Source organism: Trachurus japonicus, chromosome 12 (assembly GCF_045865225.1).
Source record: "Trachurus japonicus isolate A0001 chromosome 12, Traja_1.0".
NCBI classification, from domain to species: Eukaryota; Metazoa; Chordata; class Actinopteri; order Carangiformes; family Carangidae; genus Trachurus; species Trachurus japonicus.
In genome coordinates, this window is record NC_140918.1 from 16,393,911 (window position 1) to 16,415,949 (window position 22,039).

At 41.9% G+C, this 22,039-nt stretch overlaps 3 protein-coding genes across 10 annotated transcripts; 2 read left to right on the forward strand and 1 right to left on the reverse strand.

The window, feature by feature from the left end:
* Positions 1 to 114: 114 nt before the first annotated feature.
* Positions 115 to 13,765, forward strand: LOC146977362 (calsenilin-like). Its single transcript, XM_085793533.1, has 9 exons — positions 115 to 228; positions 3,761 to 3,935; positions 9,319 to 9,443; positions 11,600 to 11,669; positions 11,914 to 11,984; positions 12,077 to 12,184; positions 12,275 to 12,379; positions 13,039 to 13,101; positions 13,237 to 13,765. Exons 1-9 carry the CDS (start codon positions 223 to 225, stop codon positions 13,282 to 13,284), a joined length of 771 nt encoding a protein of 256 aa, XP_085649659.1. The 5' UTR covers positions 115 to 222; the 3' UTR covers positions 13,285 to 13,765.
* A 1,965-nt stretch (positions 13,766 to 15,730) lies between these two features.
* On the forward strand, positions 15,731 to 16,711 carry sprn2 (shadow of prion protein 2). Its single transcript, XM_085792419.1, has one exon. It carries the CDS (start codon positions 16,191 to 16,193, stop codon positions 16,659 to 16,661), a length of 471 nt encoding a protein of 156 aa, XP_085648545.1. The 5' UTR covers positions 15,731 to 16,190; the 3' UTR covers positions 16,662 to 16,711.
* Positions 16,712 to 19,449: 2,738 nt separating this feature from the next.
* Positions 19,450 to 21,623, reverse strand: LOC146977364 (uncharacterized). 8 transcript variants are annotated; one of them, XM_085793541.1, is made up of 3 exons: positions 21,397 to 21,623; positions 20,585 to 20,988; positions 19,450 to 20,413 (listed from the first exon to the last, which is right to left on the reverse strand). In XM_085793541.1, the coding sequence occupies exons 2-3, from the start codon at positions 20,979 to 20,981 to the stop codon at positions 19,452 to 19,454; spliced, it is 1,359 nt and encodes a 452-aa protein (XP_085649667.1). In that variant the 5' UTR covers positions 20,982 to 20,988; positions 21,397 to 21,623; the 3' UTR covers positions 19,450 to 19,451. The 8 variants fall into 8 exon arrangements, with proteins under 8 accessions (XP_085649667.1, XP_085649666.1, XP_085649664.1 ...); XM_085793540.1 differs by having other exon boundaries at positions 19,450 to 20,482; XM_085793538.1 differs by having other exon boundaries at positions 19,450 to 20,500.
* Between the last annotated feature and the right edge of the window lie 416 nt (positions 21,624 to 22,039).

Sequence of the window (22,039 nt, forward strand, 5' to 3'; positions counted from 1 at the left end):
TCGCTCCCTCCGCGGCTCCGTTATAAAGCGCTCGCCCCCTCCTCTCTTCTCTCTCTTCTCTCTCTCCTTGGTCTTTCTCCTCAGCCTCTCTCTCTCTCTCTCTCTCTCTTTCTTTCTCTCAGTTGCAGACCATAGGATCGTTTGAGGAGCGCGAGCCGCGGACGGTGGTAGCGAGCGACCCTTCTCCAAAACATCAGCATCATCAACACAAACCGAGACGCAATGCAGGTGCAGTAAACATCTGTTACTTTACATTTTATTGCTAGAAACAGATTCTTCTAACCAGCAGTCAGATGTTGTTTCTGTGTGTATGTGTGCTTTGAACCTCTTGGTATATTACTCTCATCACAAAGCACAAAGTCTTTTAACTCAGCTAAACATTAAGGGAAAAGCACCATACATGTTGCATTAATAAAGGAGTAGTCTAAGTCCTTCATATAAGCAGCTTTTGCTATGGTGGCTGGTTAATGTAGGTCTCTCTCTAGATACTTTCACAGAGTTTCATCTATAAAATGCACTATATTTAGACTATGACGATAATATGTTCTGTATCTAAAAAGTAAAAAAGAAAAAGTAGTTGTGACATGTGGTGGAGTAGAAAGTATAATACTTCCCTCAAAAAAGAAAATACAATCAAGTACGATGGGCTTTCCACCACTTGCAATCTGTCACACACTCAAACAGAATCATGCATGATGAACTAATGAGCTTGTTTCACTGGTAACGTGACGGCAAAACATGTTAAACTATATGACAAACAGAAATAAAATCAGATTTTTTAATATTTTTTTTTAAAAGAAGAGAAAAAAAAGCACCTCAGGAGTTTAAGTTGCTGGAAACCAGAGTGAAAACCATGATGCCGACTTGATGAGATCTGAACAGAGCCACTGATTTCTATCATTTCAGCCTCGAACTGCTTCTCTCTCTCTCGTTGTGTGTGTGTGTGTGTGTGTGTGTGTGTGCGTGCGGTGGCATATGTGATGATGGGTGGAGGACGGTCACCCATGGTGTTCATGATGACTTCATGTTCACAGGGAGCATCTTATCTCACTACTCAGCGCACGTGGTTTCTTTTCTTTTTAATAATGCAGCGCGTTGGATGTTGAGACCCCGAATCACCTTCTGCTCAGATCCTTTGTAGCAGAGTTTTTCATCCTCAGGGTCACAGAACCTCTAACAGGATCACTGACGTTTTAGGATTTACTTGATATAAAAGCACATTTTAAAAAACACCAACATCAACTTTACGTTAGTGAAGTCTGAAGGAACTGCTTTAGACTCTCCAGATGGATTTGAATGAGATAACCTGGCATGGATGCCTACTATATGTTTGTGTGCATGTCTATATGTGTCTGATAGTTTTTGTGTCGTTCAGGACGGTCCGTCAAGTGTCAGTCTGTTTCACCCCTCATCATCACTCTCCTCACCGCGGCGGCCAACTCTGATCTTTTATTGATGCAGTTTTAAGGAGTGTGAATTATTGAGCGACGTTCTTGATGTTCTGTATGCTTTGGCATCCTTTCATATTCAAATAGGGGACTGAGGGGGGAGCTCCCCAGACAGTGGTTCTGTCTATTTTCTCCACAAACTTCATACATTACATCCTCTGCAACCCCTTAAAGCAAAAGCTGTTTTATTCATGAGAGCCCTTTGTCACAAGTAAAAGACTTTGTAGAGACGAAGAAATGATTAAAAACCAAAGGAAAGTCAAATAAAACCTTGCATACTGTGCCAAGCCAAGACCAGCCCAATAACACTCGACAGTGACTGAGTCAACACATACTCCCTGTTACAGTGTGACTCTGAGAAACAGCCAGGCAAAGAGACGGCGCCAGACACAACAACTCATGTCAGAGCGGGAAGAGAACCAAAACATTCGCCGCCTCCAAACAGCGTCACAGATCTCATCCTAGAAATGTCATGATGTGAGTGTAATTGGATTATTTTACAGCAGATGGCTGGTGTTTGAAAATGTAAAACTTCATCATCACTGAAATATTAATCTGAACACAGACACACTCGCTGCACGTGAGATGTTGTGCGATGGTGAAAAGAACTGGTAATATAGAAATAGCTGGTGTTTCTCTGCTGTGGTGGTCTCAGAAGAGCTCCTGTTACAGGAATATAAGACAATTTCCAATTCTTTCTCTCCTTTCCAGAGGCACTGAAGAAAAACTGATCTCTTGCTACTTTTAGTGCCAAAATATGGTCGACTCAAGAGAGTAAGAGTGAGGATTTAGCTGAGGAGATTCTATGAGAGCAACAACCACATGAAGGCGAATCTGTGAATGTTGTAATCAACACTTCTTTTTTCAACTCAGTTCAATTCAATAACACTTTATTTGTCCCCTGGGGGCAATTTAAAAAGAGCATGGAGTAGCTTAGGACATGTCACAGACTTCAGGACACAACAGTCAAGGGTCGACAAACACAAATAAAAAACACAAAGTATTAAATGAGCAGCATTTGTGTGTCAGGTTTTTGAGGATTGAGGCACTGATCTGTTCATCTGGTCTGTCACAATATAAAGCTGTTGTCAAGTCAGATATAGTTCGCCAGTACCAGACCTGTTGTTCTGTCATGCAACCCTTAAAGCTTCATCAATACTGAAAATGTGATTGAGCGTTGCATGTAGATAGTGTTAGATGATCTTAAAAAAAAAATCTGTGCTGAAGTCTTTCTCCATCTGTTTAGTTTAGTTAGTTTCACCTCACTATGAAAAGTTAAACCGTCTGTAAACTAATGGAACTGCAATGGGCAGCACCGTGGGAAAATTATAATTCAAATGGAAAACAGAGCATAATGTAATCCTTAATCCTGTATCCATAGTTTGTGTGCTGTGTGGTGGCATATTTAATTTTTTTTAGCTCATATTTATCCAAACAGGAGCAACATTAGCATTTATTTAGAGTCCATCTGATAGAGTCCAATGTGTGCTCTCCTTTTAAATCTGTTCTCCAGCCTTCTGGGTCAAATTGACCCAATCTGTTTCCTTCCTCCATCCTTCCTTCTTTCCTTCCTTTCTCCCTTCCTTCTCTCCACAATCCTTTTTCCCTTCCATCTTTCCTTCCTTCCCTTCGTCCTTACTTCTTCTTCCTCTTTTGATCCAATTGACCTGTTCCCTATATACCTCCATCTTTCTTTCCTTCCCTTTTCCCTCTCTTCTTACCTCCCTTCTTCCTTCCTTCTTCCTTGACCTAATCTGTTCCCTCCCTCCTTCTATATTTCCTTCCTTTTCCCCTTCCTTCTTTCCTCCCATCTTTCCCTTTGTCCTTCCTTCCTTCTTTCTCTTCGTCCTTCCTTCCTTCCTTTCTTCCTTGACCCAGGAGGACAAGAGGTGGGTTAAGCTGATTGTGTTTGGTGCTAAGTTTAACCTGGAGCTCTGCTGAGAGCCGCGAGAAGCAGCAAAGCTGTGGGTCATAAAAACACACCAGTGGGCTGAAGGATGATAAATGTTCTTTAGGGGTGAGGGGAACTGCCACAGTAACCTGTCTCTCTCTCTCTAAAATGAAATATGTGAGCAGATATCACCATTGTCAAGTGTTCAGTAATGAATGTGGCCTATAGGATACACACCACACCAAAACAAAGAATGGGGGTGGGCTATAGCCTGGAAGAAGCTGCTTGTCAAGGTGTCTGTTGCTTGTTTTCCTCTCCCTGTCTGGGGTGTGATCAGATGATCCTTCTCATAAGAGCTTGAGGAGCACCAGAAGAAAGCTTTCTTCTTCTCCCTGAATTTTGTTTTTCTGTGCTTCCTCAGGCGGATGAGAAGGCGGTGGATGGCGGTCTGCTGCCAGATGCCAACGGAAAGGATCCAAACCCGGGCGGACAGACGGAGGGGTCCAAGTGGCAGAGACCGCGGCTCACCCGCAAATCTCTCATGCAGTGCTGTCTGGTCAAATGGATCATCGCCAGCACCACGCAACAGGGACCAGGTAGAGGCACACAAACATTCACCCGCCGCCAGGCCGAGCAGGAACACAATATATCCAATATCCGCATGATTGTGACAGCAGGGGAGTGTGGGAAGCAGGCCTTCAGCCCCCCTCACTCTACAGAATACATGAATTTTAAAGCCTCTGCACCAGCCACAGTATAGATCTACATTTCAGATGTTCTCTATTCTTCCTCAGTGTTTACAGCACCAAGCGCCCCCACGTTTTAACAGCTCAACGCTCAATGAAGGGGCCACTGCCACTTTCACTTTCACCTCTTATTCTGCTTCATATGAAGTCTGATCCACTCCACTTTTCTCCCATCTTCTCCCTGTAAGGTGCACAACTCATCCCTAAGGAACGATAAGGAATTATTTCTAAATCTAGTTTTAGTCCATAGTATTGAATTAGTTGCACAGATGCACCACAGTCACCTCCAATCACACCTATATGGAACATTTCTGGAGATGAAGAGCACTGTGTCTTCCACTGACTGCCCCCACATGCCCCAGTTTCCCATCTAAATAATTGACATTGCCCTCTCGTGCGGGCAAAACAGTGCAGAGCGTCTGCTGAACACGTGCCCTCGACATTCACAATCTCTTCCTGCCAATATCACGTCTCGCCTTGATTCCCGAATGTGTAAGCAGCCTGATCGATTTATTCTAATATCTTTGTGTTTTGTGCTTTTAATAACCCTTGGTGCCAAATACAGTGGTAAACAGACACAATCAGTCATTTCCAGAGAGGCCCTGCTGACTCATTTACTGCCTACGTCTCACTCAGTGCCAACAGACAGATGGCTTGGACAGGATGTTGATGATCTAATGGCAAACAGACTGTCACTTCAAAGTAAAACAGCTACACATTTGTAATGCAACATGTATCCCATCCCTAATTTAGACGTCAGTAAGGAAATGGTCTTGATTTTTTATGAGGCCGCCCTTTAGTTCTGTCGGTATTCAATTGGATAACAACAATTACTTCATTATTGTTAGCTCAGATAACTCATTATTCATTTTTATTACCTATACTGAAACGGAAATATTTATTTAGGTTTAAACATATGTTCCTCGCAACACAATGACTTTATCGCCATCTGCTGGTCTGTACACATTATAGCACCAGAGTGTCTCCACTGAACAGTTGATGCTGCTCTGCACTCACTCCCATGGTCATAGGCTATATGCTTACAAAAACAGTACATCTTTGAAATTAAATTTATGCTGCTGAGAATCGTTGTTAAATGAGTAAAAACATGTTTCTGTTCCTGCAGTTTTGCCTGTGAGAATGAAACACTTCCAAATAATGAATATTTCTGCCTTTACACAACATGATTCACATGAGGACACTGCACTTGAAATGAGATCTGAAAAACAAAGGTTGTAGGTGTTTGAACTCTAATTACAACATACTTTGTTGTTTTCCACCTCATATTCTATATAAAACAGTAGTTTATTGCTTAGTTTACAATATTACCATAAAGTATATAAAACGCTTGCACTTATAGTTAAATATACAGTGTGAACACAATGAAGGAAAAAAAAGAGAGTACCATGGAAATTCACAGTTGAGTCAACAGTGTTCAATCCTGTGATGAGGACATGTGTGATATTGTGATGGATGGTGCTCAGGCTCTGAGCTGTAATGTTTCCCTCACCACAGTCATTAGAGCCTGATGATGCTGAGAGTGATGGCTGCGCCGTCTGCTTCTCTTCATGCTTAAGCCACCTCAGTCCAGTCTGTATGTAATACAAGTGCATGGACACATCAGCACTTAGGGTGCATTAAACAGCAGCTGTAATGCTGTTATGTTGAGTTCCTACATGAGACAGCCTGGATCCCCCTGAGGAATAACTAGCAGCATTTTATAAGCTACCTCATCTGATGTCACAGAAAAGATCACATGTCTGATGACTGATGATATTATTAAGACTCCATGCTGGTGAGAGCTGAGTCAGTATGTGGGAAATTTCTCAGAAACACCTTGAGGGAATTTCTTCAAATTTTGCAAAAATATTCTAGGGATCGACCATTATGTTTTTTTCAGTAGGAAACTAATGACCGATATTTAACGGTATTCATTTGCAGTGAAAATTAAAGTTTTGGTGTGAATATTTAGAATAACAAAACTGGAATTAGACTGAATACAGTATACTGTTTACTTTTTCTGTACACTGTGAAAATCTGTGATAAATAGATCTTACATTTTTATAGAATGACACAAACTCCTACACAAATCTTGGTTCAATGGGGGCTGTGGGCGGGACATTGTTACACAGCCAAGAGTGGTGACTGCAGGCAGGGAGACGGCTGCATCAGAGCCAAAGGAGTGCTTTTTAGAATAAATTCATTTTATGGGTTATTCAGTGAAAAAAAAACGGCCAATACTGGTTATCGAAAAAAAATGCCAAATATCAGCCGATATTGTCGACCATGCCAATAGTTGGTCTATCCCAACAACATTCACATTGGACTCAAGGAGAAACTTCTTAGATTTAGGTGGTCAAAGGTCAAGATCACAGTGACCTCACAAATATTGATTTTCACCTTGCAAACACAGCAAACATCAAGATCTCAGTGATCTCATGAAAAACTTTAGCTATAACTCACACAGAAATGATCTGAATTTAACATTTATGTGGTCTACTATCTACTATCTATCCGTCACAACAACCTAAGACTGTGAACTGGGATAGCTGCACAAAAAACAAAAAAACCTTAATGCCATCATTTAATGTGTATTTACAAACAATTGAAAGTGAAGAAGAATAACCCTGAAGCCACAATTACACAAAATTTAAAAATGCGTTTACAGCTATAACACTGTTTGTGCGATGCTTTGCCCCTTGTATTTTTGGAGTGGCATTACAGTATCTCAGCTCATTAGTTATTTTAGTAATTGTTTGACTCGGACATTAAAAATGGGTCCATTTGGAGTCTCTAACTTACATAAGGCCATCGAATGCATCTCTGGCCCGCTCTCTCTGCCCGCTGCAGGACCAATATTTTATCTCGCAACAATTGATTTGCCCTCCACCCTCCTTTCCTACTTAAACTGAGTCCATTATGTTGTGCAGAGTCATCAGTTGTGAACTATACTCATGCTCTTCTTTACTCTCATCATCTTCTAGCGCAGCATTATCACACAAAGGCTTAACAACACGAGTATTTTCTGTCCCTCAGCCCTCATGTATGTTAAGAGGAGCATTTCACAGGGGCTTGGCAGTAACCTCCACTTCAACTTTACTGTTCTTTACTGCAGCGTCGTAAAGAAAACACTGTTTATTACAGTTCCAGTCGTGTTGTTTTTCAGCTTTGAGTGAGTCCGTCTGAGTTACTGAGGCTGTGCATTGCTGAGCGACCCGGCAGACACGAGCAGCGCCACAAAGGGCAGGGCTGACTCCCTCTCTCTAAGTGCTGTTCATATCCCGGCCATCAGCGGATGTGGATCAATGCTTGGTTTTTACAGCTTTGCATCCTTGAAATGACTGGGCAAATAAAGACAGCTCAGACTGTCAATCACAGACTATTAGTAAAGAAATTCCTTCAGTAACAACATCACTGACCTCAAACATGCACACACACACACACACACACAGCACAGGACAGAGTGAAAGGAGATGGAGCGAGTGGGGGTGGAGCCCCTGAGCTGATGGAGTTGTGGGAGAAACCCTAAAATGAACCCGCCTGGCTGTAAAATGCTGCCGTGTAGTAACAGAGATGGACCGGGTGGAGGTAGCTGTGGATCACTCCGGGGGATTCAGACCATGTGAATCTGGTTTGTCTTTGCAAGAGCACGCCGTGGACTTTGCACCTGTTTACTGAATGGAGGATGCTCTAGTAGTCTAATGGACAATTTCTTTTCTCCCCCTGACTGGTCAGTGGCTAAAGTCAGAGGTTTCATTTAAGTGAATATAGTTGCTGATGCCTGTACAAAAAAGCCTGATAAAGAGGAGGTCGCTGGGAGGAAGGAGATGATTGGCAGCAGGTGATGTTTGCGGATGCACGACGCGCTCTGTCAAATTATCTGTTTAGAAACACATCAAGAGGGAATTTAACGTTAAGTTTTTTGTTTTTTTTTTCCAAACGTGTTCTGCACAGGTTGTATCTAATGCATGGCAACAATGGGACTGGAGGGAATGGAAATAATTGCCATTGCTGTTGTTATTGGACTGTTTATTGTTGTGCTCAAACAGTTTGGGATTTGGGAACCCTTGTCATTAGAAGGTAAGACATGAGGAGCAAGACTGGAGAAAGTGGAAATGACAATCTGTATAGCACTGGAAATGTAATATTGTTTATCATTGTTATTTCACTTTTGTTGTGTGTTAAGTTCTCAGTATATGATCGTAGTCACGCAACAAGGCTGTAAAATATAAAAGGGGTGAAAAACACTCACAGTGCATTAGGGGGGACTCTTTACGATATGCTCGTATGTATGAACCACATCATTTTGTCAGTGTAAGAGCTGTAATAACAGACTTAACACAATGTGAATCTGTGCTTTAATAGTGTTCTTACTGTGTTGGTGAATTGAAGTTGTAGGTATCAAACCAAATATTTTTTTAACAGTCTTGCGACTTTCTTCTCTCCCTCTGACTCCTTCATCGCCCCTCCTCAATCCCTTCCTTGTCTTTTTCAACTTTCCATGCGTGTTGCTCTTGTAAAGACGGTGAGTACCTGCAAGTGGCACTGGTTTCATTTTTTTTTAATCCCAGCTCTCTCTCTCTCTCTGTACTGGCTCACTGGGACTTAGTGACACATGTGCTTCCATTGCAAGTCACATGCTGTGTATAGAGTCCCTATTGGACCCCTGTGGTTACTCTATGCCATTTTATGTGTGTGTGCCAAACTGGTATCTGAAATCTATGCTCTGTTTATGCAACAGTGACCTCAGAGATACCCACAGCAGCTAAAAGAAAATAGTCAGCATCTCCATCTGCTTATTTTCATCTTATTTATTTTGCACAATTTCTTCAAGCTACAAGTTTTACAAGTTTCTCTTATACTCATAAGTTTTCCCATATTCTTCTGTAACAAAAAAATACACATTTCCTTTGGTCTCATATGATTTTTCTCATTTGCATCCAATTGTGAACACTCTTCTTACCATCCTTTATCTCCTACCCATCTCCTTGTCTCACCTCTCCTTCTTGCACCTCTCCATTTTATATTTGTTTCTCTGAAGATGGTGAGCATTTTGAGTTACGTCCAGTCATTTTTATTTTTGCCTACCATCTGTTTCATTTTCTAGCGTTCGATTCCTCCCCTGTCCATCCCTTCTTTTTTTTTCTTCTCTTACCTATGTTTCCTCCCCCTTTTTTCTCCCTCCCCTCTGTATCCTACTCCCCCCTCGACTTCTCTGTTTCCTCTCTGACAGACAGCACTGACGGCGACCTTGAACTCTCTATGGTGCGACACCAACCGGAGGGCCTTGACCAGCTCCAGGCCCAGACCCAGTTCACCAGGAAGGAGCTGCAGTCGCTTTATAGAGGCTTCAAAAATGTACGCACAGCCAGTCAGTCAGGGGGATTTTAAATGAGGCTGTGTGGGAGTCAGGGGATGGCTCAGATGGGACACTCAGAGGGAATTAAGTTCATTTTTAGGCAAATGCTGTTCTGAAACATCTCTAAGCTTGAGTAAAATGATAGCGTCACACCGTTGCTGCAGATTGATCAGCAGATTTTTACAAACAGTTTGTGTCAAAGGGCTTTACATAGCATCGTTACAACATCCTCTGCCCTAAAACCCTCACATTAACTAAGGAAAAACTCCCAAGAAAACCCTGCTGTTGGATTGAGATCTGGTGTCTGTGGAGGTCATTTAAGTGCAGTGAATTCATGGTCATGTTCAAGAAACCAGTTTGAGATGACTTGAGCTTTGTGTTGAGTGGATGTGGCGTTAAAATGATGCTCAGTTGGGTGTAAGGGCACCAAAGAGTGCCAAGAAAATATCTCCCACACCTTTACACCACCAGCAGCAGTCTGAACCGTTGATACAGGCAGAATGGATCTACGCTTGTTTACGCCAAATAGTGAACCCACCTTGTGAATCTAACCAGGCAACATTTTTCCAATCTTTTATTATCCAGTTTTGGTGAGCCCGTCTTAATTGTAGCCTCAGTTTCTAGTTCTGATCTGACAGGAGAGATACCTGGTGTGGTTTTCTGCTGTTCTCATTTGCTTCAAGCTGTTGGCGCTTTCACAGATGCTCTTACACAAACCTAGTGGTTATCTTTCTGTTAGCTCAAACCAGTCTGGCCATTCTCCTCTGACCTCTGGCATCAAAGAGAAATTCCTCCTCACTAGATATTTTCCCTTTTCTGGACCATTCTCTGTTAAACCATAGAGATGGCTTTGCATGAAAATCCCAGTAGATCAGCGTTTCTTAAATACCCAGACTAGCCTGTCTGGCGCCAACAGCCATGCCATGTCCAGAGTCACTTAAATCACATTTCTTCCCCGTCCTCATTCTTAGTTTGAACTTCAGCAGATCATCTTGACCATGTCACCTGGTGGATATTTATGTTAACAAGCAGTTGAACAGATGTACCTAATAAAGTGGTCAATGTCTTGACCACTTTATTAGGTACATGTCCTGATGCATGCTTCTGTCAAGTGCAGAGGCAGATAATGCATATTGACAGTTATTGGCTGTAATGCGCCTTTAAAGGTAGCAGAGTGCTGTTAAAGGGGAGAGGAAGACGAGTTCACGCTGATGTAAACAAAATTGCAACATTAAAGAGGCTTTCTTGATGTTTGATGAGGACTGTGAGACACGGCAGGAAACTCTTTGACTTGTTGTAGCAGGAAAAGCACATGGAAAAGCATGTGTAATTAATAAGTTATTGTAGATGAGGCTTACTGTGGCACCATATTTAATGGTATTACTTTAACCATTACTTTTTATTTCTGCCAAAAAAGAAAGGATTGATTTAGGAGTTTATTTTGGTCATCAGTGAAATCAGATGCCTCAGGCTATTTGGGTGTAATCAAACCCTGACTTGTATTTGCAAGTTACAGCTTGTGACTCATCATCATACTGGCCTGTGATATTGTGAGGAATATTTCCACTGGTGCTTGTGGCAGAGCACAAGCAGTGGATGGAAAAAACATGTCCTATGATATTTTAGCAGCTTCTCCGGCCGTAACTTTGCTGTACTCTCTTTTGCACTGATACTGAATTTTCCCCTTTCTCTTCAACGCTTGACCTGAACTAAAACAAGATGCAAGAAATTCACATGGAAACATAAGACACGTCAAAAAAAGGCTTTTAATTTCTGCACTGTGTCTGAGTACCGTAACTGCATTGTGTGTAGAGTCATTAAAAGCTGAAAAGGCCTCAGACAAAATCCTATCAACTCACTGCAGCCGCTGGACATCCTGCTCTCCTCTCCCTCTAGTGACCTCATCCCTGCACTGCAGTGAGCGATCCTGTCTGCACAGCATGACCCCATTTAAAATGAAAATATCAGTATGTTTAAAAATGGTAAATGAGGAGAGAGTGGGTTTATCATCTGCAGTGCATGAAGAAACACTTTGTTGGGCTGCTCTCTTGTCCTGATTCAAAAGAATCAAATCATGGAAGTTTTGCATCCTGTTTTGTTAAAAGATAAAGGTCACTGTAAAAAAAAAAGTGCTTATTCTTTTCTGTTTCAACAGGAATGTCCCAGTGGCCTCGTGGATGAAGAAACATTTAAGATCATTTATTCACAATTTTTCCCTCAAGGAGGTACTGACCTGAACATTTAAACTATAAACAAGTGGGATAGTGATATGATATCCCCAAAGGTTTAATTGATGCACTTTATATTTGCCATTAGCAGTGCAGTTTCATCTTTACAAAGGAGTTTACTGCTCAAAGCTGGTAGCAACAGTAGTTATTGCTCAAATAAAAAAGGTTTTAAGAGTATTACAATCATCGGACAACATTTCTTGTTAAATTTCAGCTTTGTATGTCCATTGTTTGTTCTCAGATGCGACCACATACGCACATTTCCTGTTCAATGCATTTGACATGGACAGGAGTGGCTCTATCCGCTTTGAGGTGAGTTCACCACAGCCTGCCACATCAGTTTATCTCATTTCCTCTGGACAGTAATTCAGTTTGATATGGCTGCAATGGTTTGTGTTTTACAGGACTTTGTGTTAGGATTGTCAGTGCTGCTTAGAGGCTCTGTTACAGAGAAGCTCCGATGGGCGTTTAATCTGTACGATATCAACAAGGACGGCTACGTCACGAAAGAGGTAGGCTCAAAATTCACATGAGAGGAACATATTAACCAATCTGTTGCTGTGTCATGATTTATCTATGTTTTGTTTTTGTTTTTCCTGTAGGAAATGTTGGCTATAATGACGTCCATTTATGACATGATGGGCAGGTATACCTCACCCAGTCTACGAGAAGAATCCCCCTATGAGCACGTGGAGAAATTCTTCCAGGTGTGTTTCCTCTGAATCCACTAAACTACACAGTTTCATCCTTGGTACTGAATAGATATTTTTAGGCACAGATATCGTACTGATCCAAGACCACAATGTGTGCCACTGTATACCTAAACATAGTGTTTCTGACCAATCATACTCATAATAAGAATATAGATTCAAGAAAATCAAAGTTTGTTGCAGGGAGAAAACCTAATTGAGTCAGGTCACTTGGTGCAGAACACCTGCTCCTGCAAATGTAAATGTGTTTCAGTCTGACTCATAACAATGTTATGTGAATGTGTGACTATATAATGAAAGTTGGTTTTAAGTTTGCTGCATCATGAGCATTGGACAAAGGTCAATAATCTCTAAACAGTTCAACACACAATCAGAAAACGAGAGTTCACACATTCCTTCAGTCCAGCTGAAACACCTTCACTACACAGATGTGCTTCTTTGTTTTACTTGTTGCCATTTCACAGATTATCCAACTTCCAGTTTAGAAAACTGGACATGGACGATCATAAAACTGCATCTAAACCTATAATGATCTCATCACACCTTTGAACCTTACAGTAGATACTTATCAATCAGAGTGACTGTCTATAAAGCATTTTATCCATTTAAAGGCCTACTTGACTAATCACAAAGTCTCTTTCCTCTACATTTTTCAGAAAATGGATCGTAACAGAGATGGAATAGTGACTATAGATGAGTTCATAGAAACCTGCCAAAAGGTAAACCAGTAATAAAAAGTGACTGGTGTGATCAAACTGCAGTTTGCAGAACACTGTGTCTTGCTATTGTGTAGCTTGTTGCATAACTCCACGTGTAGCCTATTAATTGCATTATTTTTGTTATTTCCTCAACAGGATGAAAGTATAATGGCTTCCATGCAGCTCTTTGAGAACGTCATCTAGTTTCTGTAGAGGGACATGGATCAGTGACGCTGCAGAGTGCTCCCTGCTGAAACAACATTCATCCTGAAAAGGAAAAACAAACACGCTTTATTTTTCCAATCAAACTGTTCTAAGCAGAGAAATGTGCAGAACTCACCAAATCACTCGGAGAAATATTTCTTTGCATGACAGTTTTAATCGTCTTTTTGCACATGAAGCAAATGTGGAAAGTAAAAAAATGTCCAAGACTTGCAGATGAGCATGTGTTTGCCCAACAAGTCAAAGCATGTGACGCAAACCACATTGAACACAAACAGGAGGTTTTGTTATTGACCACTCTGAACCTCGGGCATAAGTTGGATCATACTTTGTTACTGTATTATACTGTAAAGAAAAATAATTGTGTTTGTAAGTTCTTCAGATCTTTGTGTAAACATGATACCCCGTCATTGTCATGTTGAACCGAACCGTGCTGAAATAAATGCCTACCCTCACCAGTTGTTACTGTATCCACCCACCTCTTTTTTCTTTGGGTTTGTCACTGAGACCTTTGTGCTGGTCTGAACTTGTTTGTATCTTAATTAAACACGTTTTTACTAGATTAGCACAATAAATGACAGGTGAAAATGAAAAATCTATGAGTGTATTGAGTTTGCTGCACTGTACAGTATTTCCAATAGTACACCCATTAGGCTACAATAGAAAAAGCAGATGAGTAATAAGTTGAGGTTAATTACCTTTAGTTGTCAGTGCAAGCTGTTTTTAGATCAGTGGGGCAGAGGCGCAAGCTCTGCACGGTGCACTTTCACCTTTCCCTCATCAAACTCATAAAATACACAATCCAACAACTCCAAAACACACCATTGTATTAGCTGAGCAGCTCGCATCTCTGCACCGCTGATCTAAAAACAGCTTGCACCGACAATTAACCTACTACTAAGACTATAGGGATTATGGCAATAGGCAAATTTGCCTAAATGTTCAACTATCCCTTTAAACTGAACAAAACTGCAGTTGTACAGTGGTGTACCCTGTGGAGGATGTTCTCCAAACTCATGACATAAAACCCAGAAAAATCTTGTTTGTTGCACATGATCTTTTCCACTTGTTAGCAGTTTGACCAGTCCCATATTTAGGAAACAATCATCTCTCTTGTCTCTTTTTGCTCTGGTCTCTTTCATGTCTTGGCATCATAGTCTTGATATGTCACAAAAAAAAATTGTCCACATTCTTAAAGCCTCTTTTTTTCTGGCAGCCGTGTCGCTCATTATATTCTCTGTACATTCTCTGTGTGCTGTTTCCTGCTTGTTCTTTGTTCAGCACCATGAATCTTTTCATTTATTCACAAAGTCTTGATCTGATTAGTGAAAATACTGTAGGTTTGTTAATCTGGATCAAATTCTTGTGAAAATATCAATGCACAAAGAGTAAGACAAGACGAATAAAATGAACCATCAAAGAAATCATAAGAAGAGCAATACAGAGACATAAATACATTATCTATTAAAGTCCAGTGGGTTGAAAAAATAAACTTAAAAAAAAAAAAGTTTTAGCTGTGGATTTAATTCTGTGATGATAATACAGCAACATCACGTCATTACATCACTCTTTATTGGGATGTAAATTAGCAATTTGGCTCCAATATATGAAATGTTGAGTGAGTGTTGGTGCTCAAATATGGGATTTGTTTGACCCAAGAAAATTCAATAGGGTTTCCAAATCCAAGAATTTCTGTCTCTAGTTTAATTATTACATATATTAATCATAAAAATTATAAAAATAAAAGAACAATGATTCACACTCCTGGATTGAACCATCTTTCTACAGGACATCCTTAAATCTGGAAAGCCAAATACAAAACAAATGGGCACCAGTTAAAGCTGAAGAAACAAACCAATAATATCCACAAAGACTGCTCAGCATTATAATCATGCAGTCAAAAAACATTGTAAGCTTTTAATGAATACAATTAAGCCTACACATATGTAGGTTTGAGCCTGTGATAGTGATGCATTCTCTTTGTACTGGCCTTTACATGCTGAATAATGAGAGAAAACTAGGTCTGACAGCTGCACGTGAAACACCACCATCATCAAAAATCATTGAACCTGCACTGTATTATTGATCATGAACCAATAGCACAGCAGGGTTTGTTTTGGGGAGGGGCTGCGCTGACTCTGTGGAGTGGATGTTGGTATGGAAATGATAGTGAAAACCAACATGAACATGCAGCTCTGCTGTACAGCAGGTGTTGTGGTGTGAAAAGGGACTGCTGTTCACGACCTCTCGCTCTGACCAGTCAGAAAAGGTAAATAAAATCTTCCAACTAACACTTTATGCATTTTTATGTTTTCCACTGCATAATAGTTTTTGAATTAGAGCAGAAATAACATTTTTTGATTAAAACTTTTTGCCTGAGTTTTATTATAATTTCCGGCAAATTTCAATAATGTACATATGATGCAAGTGCATATCAACATCTTTTTTTAATACTACATTGTTGATGTTTCTTAGCATTTAGAAAACATTGCTGATCGTTAACAACCTATATTAATGTATAGTGCCTATCAGAGCCAGGAAAAGCAAATACATCATGATAGGGTGAATATGCATCGCACACATAAAGCCCAGCTAATCCCTGTGTTGACGGAGCATGTGGATTGTTCTGGATGTCTGTTGTGTTAGTGCTGGAGAGCATGTGACTTTGGATGTGCAGTGAACTAAATCAAAAGCTTTAATACCAGTTTGAATGAGTGCCAAAGAGGCTTCACTCTTTCTCTCTGTCTCTCCGATAAATAAAAATAAAAAGACAGCGTAATCTTCTAAAGCAGTATGTTTTAGTAAGAATTAAAAAGGTTTGAGCCTGCATGTGTCACTTTTTGTTTAATACTTGTTGATGTGTTCCTGCAGGGTGCAGATCTCCAGTGATGGCCGGCCAGCAGAAGCTTCTCTCACTGTGGGTTTGCCTGTTGCTTATGGCAGCTTTGTTTCCAGGTGCACAGCATGTGTACAGTAAGCGTCTAAGCTTCAAGGGAAAAGGGAAAGGTGACAGCAACAAAGCGCCCCCCTCCCAGAGCGGAGGCCTCTCCAAGCATGGCCTGAAGTGGGCGGGAGCAGCAGCCGCGGGCATGCTGGGAGGCACAGGCACTGGCTATGGGCTGGGCTTCCTCGGCAGGCCCAAGCACAGTTCTGGGAATCATTACAGCCATAAATCCTCCTCCTCTTCCTCATCCGAGCAAGATCAACGGATTTACTACAGTGAGCGCCAAGGATATCACAACCGGTCTCTGTGGAAAGCCCTCATTAACACGGCCGCCCCTGCTCCCACCACTAACATCTTTCTCACATTTGGATATGTGGTGTCTTTCCTCATAGCCGCCTGGATAAGAGACTACTAATCTGACCTCTGATCACTGGGATGAATCATCAAATCAAATAAAAGCTTTGAAAAATATATACTTTTTTGTCTTTATTGTTTAACATGGGTTAGGGTTACAATTATGTTTGAACTCTAAGCTTTACATGATCTGCTAGCATGTAGAGCACTAAGTCGGAGTGTAAGTGTATTATTCTGAGCCTTTGCACACTCTTTAAAGCAGAAGTAAGCGGAATGTTTGTGTTAGTCTTAAATAGTTATATCTTCCGACAGCAATCACTTATATAGAGTGTTTGGTCCAAAACACGGGTCTGTCAGTCACTCTGCTCTGCTGTAAGCTGAGGAGAAAACTTTCCTTGTATCCTACAACCTTTATCCAATGAGGAGAGAGAACGGCATAAAGGGGCGGTCCTCTCTGTGTGTGCAGCCAAGGGATGCGCGTGAATGTGGTGACGTAGGGACGAGGGCGGGGACTGCTAACTCCATCCGCTGACAGGAAGTTAGCCAAAACGACCGGATCGCTTACTTCTGCTTTAATATTCAGCTATGACAAATTATCATTTTCATTATCAATTCATCAGCCAAATATTTTCTTAATTAATAGTTTGCCCTATTTAACATTCCAAAAGTGTGGAGTAAAAATACCTGTGAATGCAAGTGAGAAAAAGTGTTTTTTCTGATGTCATCAAATGCCTCGCTTTGTTCAAGCAACGGCTGAAAACCAAAACTATCAACATTACTAACTTAATTCACAAAAACCAAAACTATTCACTTTACTCACTAACTTTAATCAGAGAAAAGCAGCCAATTTTCCAATTTGAGAAGCTGAACCATCAAATATTTGTCTCTTTAAACTCTCATTATTTACTCAGTAAAGTTGTTTGTCATACAACTAATTGCTGCAGTTTGTTTGACCTATATTCAAAAATATATAATGTCAATGTGTTAAAAAATTAAAAGCCTGAAGTGTAGTGTAAAGTCATAGTCTATAGTAATAGTAATCTGTTCATTTACTGTATTTAAAAAGAATAGCAGAGACTTCAGCGTAAAGACCATACATGAGTGTTTGAGACGATATTATAGGGAGAGAAGCCATTCTTTTGTTTATTTTATTCAATACATACAACATTCATGACAAATCATATTAAATGATCATTTTAGTCTTGTTATTTGATGTGTAAAATGTTTACAATGGTATAAACCAGGAAAATCACACAGATGTCCATACTCCCTGTGATGTACGTTATACAGAATATCCAGTCCTAAAGGGAAATAAGTGCACTTGACAGATATTCAACAACCTAAACAGTACGGAGATTTCAGATCATTCACTACTAAAAAAAAATAATAATAACCTGGGTGGTGTATGGAAACCAACTGCTGGAAAAAATGTTTAGTAAGACTGGCTGTGTGTAGTAAGACCGCAGCTCAGCTTCATAAATATCAGGACAGCACCTCACCTGACTCTTCATTTTGACATTACATAGGTGCTATTGCACACTTAATATTGGTTTGCATGTGTGAACTTAGCAAGAACTTTATAAACCACAGGCTTATCTGAATACACCATGTGCAAACGACCAACGGAAATTAAATCCCTTTTATTCGAACACTGGCCTGAAAGCTTTAAATAGCATTTTTCAAAAAACACAGCTACCAAGTGCTTATTAACAAAACTTACAGGGAATAAAATGAATGAAAAGTTTGAGTAGTAAAATATCCACAAACACTAGGAATTACAGAACCACAGCAGTGAACAGTAACAGATACAGCTGTCAAAAAATGATCAATTTCTGGAGAGGATCGTCATTAAAGCCAGGGGAGGCTTAAGTCTGGGGAACGCAAAAACAAATATTTATAGACACACGAACATCTGAGCTGTGGAAAAGGATGAGAGGCAGATGCAGAATTGTCCGTATCGGACACAGATGTCCTTATCAGATTGTGAAAGTCTTGTAATTTGATGTGTCTGGAAAACCGAGAAAAAATGGAAATGTCCCCGGAAACTTAAGAATATGCCTGGAGACATGAACATGAAGGCCCATGTGTCCGGGAAGGGTTGGAACCAGATATGGAAACACAAGTCTGACTCAAGAGGGCTGCACTTATGATTCACCCTCTGTAACTTCTACCGTTTCCAGGGAATTTTAACCCAGCGTCATCACTTCCAGCTTCCCCAATTATCCGTGTCTGGTTGTGAAATGTGAGAAAACTATGTAAAGCTACGATACAAAGCAAAGATGTAGCAGAGTTAGTAAATTGTTGCAGACCCCCTCTGTTAAACCCCTAAGAAAGCCAGCACTGCACAGAGCAGAAGCGTTAGATGCACAACACACATCAATAATTGCATCTACTTGCATGGCAGCAGCAGCGCTAATAACATCATGCTGCACACAAACAGGCGGAAAAGGACTGATCTCTCCTTTCTGTTGACAGTTATATCACATGTGAGATTATACAGGCAGCTGAACAAAGAAAATAAAGTGAGTTACATCTACCTGAGAGAGGGTAGCCTATTCTTAACGTCAGGGTGACCTCGCCCTTATTTTTGATTTCTATGACACAAATAGTTAAAAATACAAGTTGTACTGGTTTGGGCCTACAAATCTGGCAGGAACTGGTGGTGGTGGTGGTGGTAACAGCAGTGTGCGACGAGCTTCGACCGATAATGTATTTACAAAACTCAGAGGTTAGGATGCGTCCTCTGAGCCGCACGATGTCTTCATCCTCTCGTGGGCGATGAGAACAGACCGGACGCTTCAGAAACACAAGGTGGGACGAGCTTGCAGGGTTTTCTTTTATTATTATCATTTCACTGAAGAAGGAGCATGCTGGACAGAAGGACGACGATGGAGGTGAGAAGCTGGACCACGCCGTGGCTCAGAGGGCTGCTGCGACTGGGCTGGTCGCGTTGCGCCTCGGCCTTTCGTTCCTGCAGGAAACGCTCCGAGTAAACCATGTACTGCTCGACACAGCGCCGCGCCTTCACTTGCTCGATCAGCGACGGGTATCCGATCTCCTCGATGCTGACGGTGTCGTCGTCCTCCTCCTCCTGAGCTCCGCTCTTGGGCGTGGTGGAGCCGCCGCCGCCGCTGCCCTGGTTCTTCGGGGTGTCCGTGCTGTTCATGCAGCGACCCATGAAGCTGTCGTACTTCTCGGCCCTCGGCGGAGGCTGGTAGACGTAATCGCGGCCGTAATCTTTTTCGTCCGTGGAGCGGGTGCCGTAACGACGGTACATGTAGTTGTTGTAGTAGTACTCCTCTTCGGGGTTGCGGAAGGTGAAATGCGGTCGGGGGAAGCGCCCTAGTCCGTAGCCAACGGCCATCCCGGCCACGGCGCCCACGCCCGCGGCCACCATGGCTTTCTTGGCGAAACCTGTCGACTTGGGTTTGTAGCCCATGTTCTGCACAGAATGAGAAAACGGAGATCCTCCCATCCCGTGACCGCCATACCCTCCGCCGTAGCCTCCTCCGCCAAAGCGGGGGCTGAGGATCTTATTGTTTGGGTTCCAGTTGGGGTAGCCGCCGACTCCTCCACCGGGGTATCCTCCACCGTATCCACCGCCACCGTATCCACCTCCAGGATGTCCACCTGCTGGATATCCACCACCAGGTGAACCCCAACCCTGCCCAGTATTTCTAACTGGGTAGCCCCCTGCTGCTGGGTAGCCTCCTGCTGCTGGGTAGCCCCCTGCTGCTGGGTAGCCCCCTGCTGCTGGATACTGATTTCTCCCTGGGTACTGGTTAGGATACCCACCTCCAGCCGGGTAGCCTCCTGCAGCAGGGTACTGGTTCGGATATCCTCCCTGGTTGGTTCTGCCTGGGTACTGGTTTGGATTTCCACCTGCGGCCGGATATCCACCTGCGGGGTTCTGGTTCGGATATCCTCCCTGGTTGGTTCTGCCTGGGTACTGGTTTGGATATCCACCTGCGGGCGGATTTCCACCTGCGGCCGGATATCCACCTGCGGGGTTCTGGTTTGGATAACCTCCGGGGTTGGCCCTGCCAGGCTGGTTGGGGTAACTACCAGCTCCTGGATAACTGCCCGGGTTCTGCTTGGGGTTTCCTCCTGTATTGGTGCCTGCTCCAGGATATGGGTAACTCCCGCCGGCAGGGTATGGATTAGGGTTTCGATTGGGATTCTGTGGCTGTCGGGGATAGTTTCCTGGTTGAGACTGTGATGGTTTTGATTGTGTGCCACGGCCCCAGCTGCTGGTAGATGAGGTTTTCCTGCCACTGCTGCCGCTGCTGCTGCTACTGCTCCTTTTGGCCCATGTGGAGTCAGTGCTCAGGAGACTGATGATGAGGACGGATACAGCAGCCACCTCACATAACCTCCCCATCTTGTATCTATAGATATTGATCATATAAACAATACAACATCGTTTACACTGGTTTCCATGCTGTTTACATAATAAGTAGGCGATCTCAAGTTTCAAAGATGTCCAGATAAAACAAGTCATAATGGAATCATCATTATCTCCTCATTTTTCCATCTATAAATAAACAAATAGCCTATATACGGGTGTGTCACAACCACCGCCATTACCCGCGGTGTTTATGTTTAATCTTTAGGCTACATCATTGTGTGACTGCCAATGCACCACTATCATCATGTCTCAGTCGCCCACTACACCGACCGACGCTAAATTAGAGCAGAGCAGGCGACATGTGTGACGTCAGTCGATCTACCGTTATCCCGAGAAGACAAATAACCTAAACCAGGACCTTATCGATACATTTGTAGTCATTTCTTACCGTGTGGTGATGGTGTATTTATATTCCCAGCAGGCCAGGGTATGTCGGCTCCGACGCGCTGTTATTCTCTCTCCCACCCTCTGCTCCGTTATGAGCTCTGGCTTGGGATGAGCCTGTGTATAATGGGTGTGCTTGTTTTGATATACCGGAAAGCGGAAGTGGAGGCGGGCAAACTAGCAAAAAAATAAAATAAAATAACCCAAAAAACACCTTTTTTTAAAAATGCGGTTTGGCATGAAGATCTGAAGAAAAATTATATTTAAAAAAACAAATAGCCTATATGAAACTAATTTTAATACTTGGATATATAAAATCGACTAGTAAATAACATAACATAAATAACATTTGTTATTGCTTCGTGAAATGGATCTATTGTAACATGGTAATTATGTTTCGGCTATTTAAGTTTTGGGTAACAGCGGGAAGAGTGTGATATTATTCACACTTTTTTTTCCATCCAGGCCAAGCAAAGAATTTGACCAATGTTTTCTCTCTTTATTTCTATGTAAGAACGAGTAAATTATTTCTCATAATGTAGGGGAATTTACAACTGGGAGGCTGAAGAAATTCTTTACACAATCCGTCATCAGGATAACCACAAGTGCATTTCCTGTCAATGCACCATCAGCTTAAAGCAGAAGTA